Genomic DNA, 5,735 nt, shown 5'->3' on the forward strand with positions numbered 1-5,735 from the left:
TATATATATATATATATATATATATATATATGTGTGTGTGTGTGTGTGTGTGTATAATATCGAGGAAAAGTTTTTCAATGTCACACTAAAATTTGTACTTGGAAGAAAAATAATACAATGTTTACCAGCAACAGAAAATACAGACAGAAGTGAGGTTTTAAAAAAAACAAACAAACTCCGCTCTAACCAGCTACAGACAAAATTGAGGTATATAAATATTACGATGGAGCAGAAAATGTGACGGAACTAGATAGAGAACAGCTACTATGACGATGAGTCATTAAACATAGGAGAGGCAATGACAATGATTTCATGTGATTCCACCTCCATCCATCCAGCCATCCCTTCAGTTCATTTACTAACATTAAACAAACTTCATTTGAAAAAAAAACGAAAGAAAGAAAGGAAGAAAGAAACAAAGAAAGCTTCCTCGGTAGTGCATGTTTGTTTATTGTTGTTTATCCGCTCCACCCAACCCCCTGATCAGCATGATCTAGTTGACCTGGCCCTGTGATCAAAGGTACTCCAACCACGATCAACAAATTGGCCACATTGTGCAATGTGTCCTTTTTTGTTTAAAGAAAATAATTAAAATAAACAAAGTTAGGCGTGGTTTCCCATAAATCTGTCTGCTACTTCTAACATGTCAGGCGAACCACGTAGAAATTTGACCCGTACATTACGTTTATGTAGGTAGAGGTTTTGTTGGTGTTGCTTAACCCAAGGTCAGCACTAATTAAGCAAATATGATCAAAAACAATCCAGTCGTGATCACCTCGTCTTTCGTTCGGACAGCGTAGCCCGGACAAGGCAGTTGAATGTATCCCGCTTTTTAAGATAGTCTGGTGTAGAATGGGGGAGATTTTGAGTGCAGTAGCACCACCAAAATCGAGCAACCACTAACAAACAGGGTGGAGATATAACTTAATATACATCTATACACTCTTGAACGATTGTCCAAGTGACGGAAGTGAAGAGAAGTAACTCTGGCTCGAATAAGTTGTTAAAATACCACGGGATGTGTGAAAATAACAAGTACCACCAATGTGCTTATCTCGACGAACTACACTCTAAATAATAATTATATTCTTGCACTACATGCAGTACAGCGTTGGAACAAAACACCAGTAATTCATTAATCGAACAGCAAAACTGCAAATTACTCTCCCCCGATATCTAAAAACGAGAGAGTTTCATAACTAGTCTCCGTCGTCAGACGATATTCAATAACCGATGGAATTCCACGACGGGATCGAAAGTAACCAGGCTGGTCCCACTTTTTCTGTATACGAAGATTTTGTAGATAAAGTGTTTTACATGTTGCATACACAGCGTTTGCCAAAAATTCTATGGTTATGTTCTGTTACACAGAATACAATATCTAATAGTAAGATTCGCATAGACTGAGGTTGTATTTTATTAGCCCAAGGTCAGTCCTAATCGAGCTGACTAATTATCAAAAAACATGCCAGCCGTGACCACTCGGTGTCTTTGAAGTATGCAAAACCATATTATCTATTTTCCCAAGACAGAAGAGTATGATATGAGTGAAACTTGACTGCTATTTCTAGCAGGTCGGACGACCATGCTGATGCCCGCTCGGCTGTTGTTTTGATATCAAAGGTGTTCTACCTTTAACCACTTCACCTTCTGTATATCAAGGACTACATGGCATAATGAAATTCTTTTTTTACTGAAAACGATAGGTTGTCATTTCAGAGGCTCTCTCGTTATATCGATTTGCATTGCATACATATATGTGATTTGATGAAAGTTAGTGTTCTTCTCTAAAAGCAACAAATGCGTTCAAATTTAATTCAGAACAACACGAAAGTCGGCACAAATGACAAGAGAAATGAATTTCCAAATTGACATAGAGCAGAAGATTAGACATATAAAAGCATTTAAACTCACTGGTTACGATTAGAAGTGTTTAGATGAAATGAATACGATTCTGACGAAAAACTGTAAAAACCGTTTCTATACTACCAACCAGTGTAACGATAATAAAAGTAGTTGTTCAAAAAAGATTCTCTATTCTATGCTCTTGGAATCATCATGATTAATCTAAGAATCTCCAACGCACAACCAGTGCTTGGTTAGATGAGTTTCCAATCACTAGCAGTAAGTGTTTTACACGAGGTCAAAAAAGGGGCGGGATTACATACATACATATATATATATATATATATATATATATATACATGTATGTATGTGTGTAGGTAGAACAATGGATCTTCGTGTTGCTTGAAGTGCTACATTATGGCGAAACGAGTAGGTGTAATATAAATTAGGATATCCAGCTATTTTATATATAAAAACTCAGTGTCCCGTTAATAAATAACATACACGGGTATATAATATCGTCGCCCAAAATATGATGTCAGCCTTATATGTTATATTTAATAACTTGTTCTTGTATCAAAGAATATAAATGCTCGTCTGTCGACAAAAACTGTTTTAGAAACTAATCGAATTAGCAAACTTAACGTGTAGTGTAGACCCGATGCAATTCAAATCATAAGAAACACTTGCGAAAGGTAAAACACACAAAATATTTGGTATAGGTGTTAAATAGTTCAAACTTTGATTGACTTTGTTCAATATCTTTTCTCATTACGAAAAGAAGTTATAATGTTCTCCTCGGAACTACAGCGATCAAATAGTCTCTACCGTGTTATTACAACAAACTTCTGAAGTTCTTTAGGCGAAACGCAAGACAAGTTGTAAAGGAACGGTGTGGGCAACGGAATCTTTATTGACAGAAATATTAATGTCTCCTAACTTGCAAAAATATCCTCAAGAGCCAGAATTGTGAATCGAAGGAATAGGATGCAAGTCCCGTGATAACGGGTAACATTCCGGAGGTGATCTTCCCAACAACTATAGAAAAACAGAGCCTTTCTCATAACATAGAAGAAAGTCTGTAGTGGATTTCGCTTCACACCGGTATAAATTTCAGGTTTCTAACATTATCGACCCAGAGCGACGAAAGGCGAAGTTGATAACGAATTAAGCGGAAAGACAAATTATAGAAAAGCGAGATACTTAACCACTTGTCATTGCAATCACTTAAATAATGATATGTCGGGTTGCTATAAAGCTATCAGTTTTTAAGGGAGAACTATAAAGGATTTAAACAACCCCGATACATGTACTGTACTTATAAATTAAATAATAAATACGGACTTCGGTCGCTTCAAAAAAAAAAATGATTATAGCTTGATAAGTTCTGTCACATGAAATATTTGCCATAAAGTGCATTGTGCTTATTCATTATGAAAAAAATATGTTGTACGAATAATCGAATGTATTTTGCATTTATTTCTCCAGCCTGTTAGCATTTTTTCATTCATCAAACGCGTTATTGTAGCATGTACTCTTAATTTTTATAGTTGGCGTCAGATCTGGTGTGTGAAAGGCACTCCCAATCCGAACAAATCTACATCGGTTCGGAAAGGATATACAACAGTGTATCTCAATGTCACAATAACGATAACAAAATAGTAATTGAAATAAAGAATTATACAAGGTGTTGTGCTGCTAGAGATGTATAAAAGAAACGGAGCGAATTATCTCATCGCCTTTAAAATACTGCGACATACCAAGTGGAATATGAATAAGACAACTGATGAACGGGAAGTAAAAGTGATTATATGTTAAAAAGAAATGAATAAACGAGAATCCTGTTCCTACCGTAACATGCAATAGATCCGATTTGAATTTGTAATGGGAGTTTTTCCAATATTGGAACAGCTTCGTAGGCACAAGGCATATTTAAAACATGAGATAAACACGCTAACAAGGATGCGTAAATCTCCCCCTCTCTCCTCTTCCTTCACTTACAGCTTGTTTGTGTCATGTGACCAGAATCATACACGAAAGAGTTACACTCAAGTCTGATAACTTCAGTTGGTCTGCATCGTACTGTAAACTTTGATTACCGTACTGTAAACTTTGAAAGACTTGGGCAGTGTGCGAAATTTGAATGGTAGTATAAACTTGATTAACTACTTTATAATCACTTTAGATTGAAATTCATTACAAAATATATTTGATTTCTTCTATTTTTTTATGATTATATTGATGTTATAAGATTAATTCCTTCGCGTTGTTAAAAGTGAAAGTAGTGAAACTATCTCCGCCATTATGAATCCCTGTGAACGAAGTAGATATCCCGATTATTCTTCAAATAATAACAGTCGGCAAAACTATAAAACTTCCAGGGGTGCCAGTCATCGTCGAGATAACAGAACTGAAACATGCGATTACCGTAACCAAAATAGGCAACCACGAAGACATCATCCATATAGACCTGATCTGGATGTTGTTGCTCTTTCAAAGTATCTCTCTTTCATTTTGCGTCACCCAAAGAAAGATTCGAGACTGCAAATGGATGAAGAAGGATATATATACGTTAAAGATATTTTAAAAACGTGGAAATTCCGTAATCTGGGATTGCAAGATGTTTTACATATCGTAGAAACTAATGACAAGCAGCGATTTGCTGTTAAACAAGATGTTTATGAACGTTTCATGATACGAGCTACTCAGGGACATTCAGTAGAAGTAAATCTTCGTTTGGAACCAATTTTAGATCCGGAACACTTTCCTAAAGTGGTTCATGGAACCACGTACGAAGCTTGGCAGTTCATTCGGTGCGAAGGCTTAAAGAAAATGAACCGCGCATACATACATTTTGCTATAGGTATGCCAGAGGATTCTGGTGTCATCAGCGGTATGCGCAGTTCGAGCGAAATATGCATTTTTATCAACTTGGCAAAAGCTCTGTATTTTGGAATTAAATTTTTCCTTTCGGAAAATATGGTGATATTAAGCCAAGGAGACCAGGATGGTAGAATTCACCCTACGTTCTTCCTTTATGCTGTGGATAGAAAGACACGTAAATATGTACACTGAAAAAAATTATATTTTGAGGCATTTCAACATTTACGATGGAATAGATAGGTTTGCTTTGCTAATATATATAAAAGGAAATAAGAGGCAATCTTAACATTTTCTTTTCGAAATATTTTCCTTGTCCGCTTATATGATACAAAATAAAATCAAAGTTGTAAATCGAAACCTTTCAAAACTTACATCGTGACTATTACTAATCACAAATGTTTAATTTTTATAAAGATCATAACCAAACTGATTAATTCTATCAATATCACAATGTTTCTAACATCAATTTATATCCATTACGTTTGCTATTGATTTGAGCAATTCCTATCTATGTAAGAAAACCCGGTACTACTAAGGCAGCGCGGACCCGAACGCGCTAGCTAGTCTTGAGTGGTCGATCCTAACCCTAACCCTAACCCGCGTGTGCAAATGAATACGTGTTTAGGGTTAGGGTTAGGATCGACCACTCACGACTAGCTAGCGCCGACGCGCGACTGCGCGTTCGGGTCCGCGCTGCTTTAGTAGTACCAGAAAACCCTAATTATTTTCCTGATCGTCTATTATAATCATTTGTTTATTAAATAACTTGTTATTTTTGCCAGTAGGTTTCAGTCTAATGTTACCAATTCTGCTTGTGTTTTAAAGATAAACTTTATTTTTACATACCGATAATGAACTTTTTTTGATCAACACCTTTTCATTTAAGGTGTTGATCACCCGTTTTTTATATATGGGTCTCTTTAATTATCATTTTATTCTCGTGGACAGTCGATGTTAAAAAATAATGTTTAGGTTGAACTATGGAAAATGTTAGAGAAAGAAACCTA

General features: G+C 35.8%; 2 protein-coding genes across 2 annotated transcripts in view; one reads left to right on the top strand and one right to left on the bottom strand.

The window, feature by feature from the left end:
• Positions 1–3,873, bottom strand: part of LOC106877150 (vam6/Vps39-like protein) — a 72,552-nt gene extending 68,679 nt beyond the window's left edge. The window contains exon 1 of the mRNA XM_014925961.2: positions 3,697–3,873. Coding sequence (XP_014781447.1) covers positions 3,697–3,775 — 79 coding nt within the window. The 5' untranslated portion in view covers positions 3,776–3,873. The remainder of the gene's footprint in view (positions 1–3,696) is intronic.
• A 41-nt stretch (positions 3,874–3,914) lies between these two features.
• LOC106877167 (tRNA 2'-phosphotransferase 1-like) lies at positions 3,915–5,085 on the top strand. Its single transcript, XM_052971456.1, has one exon. It carries the CDS (start codon positions 4,150–4,152, stop codon positions 4,918–4,920), a length of 771 nt encoding a protein of 256 aa, XP_052827416.1. The 5' UTR covers positions 3,915–4,149; the 3' UTR covers positions 4,921–5,085.
• The last annotated feature ends 650 nt before the right edge of the window (positions 5,086–5,735 follow it).

The sequence above is a fragment of the Octopus bimaculoides genome, chromosome 11 (assembly GCF_001194135.2).
Source record: "Octopus bimaculoides isolate UCB-OBI-ISO-001 chromosome 11, ASM119413v2, whole genome shotgun sequence".
In the NCBI taxonomy this organism is placed as follows: Eukaryota; Metazoa; Mollusca; class Cephalopoda; order Octopoda; family Octopodidae; genus Octopus; species Octopus bimaculoides.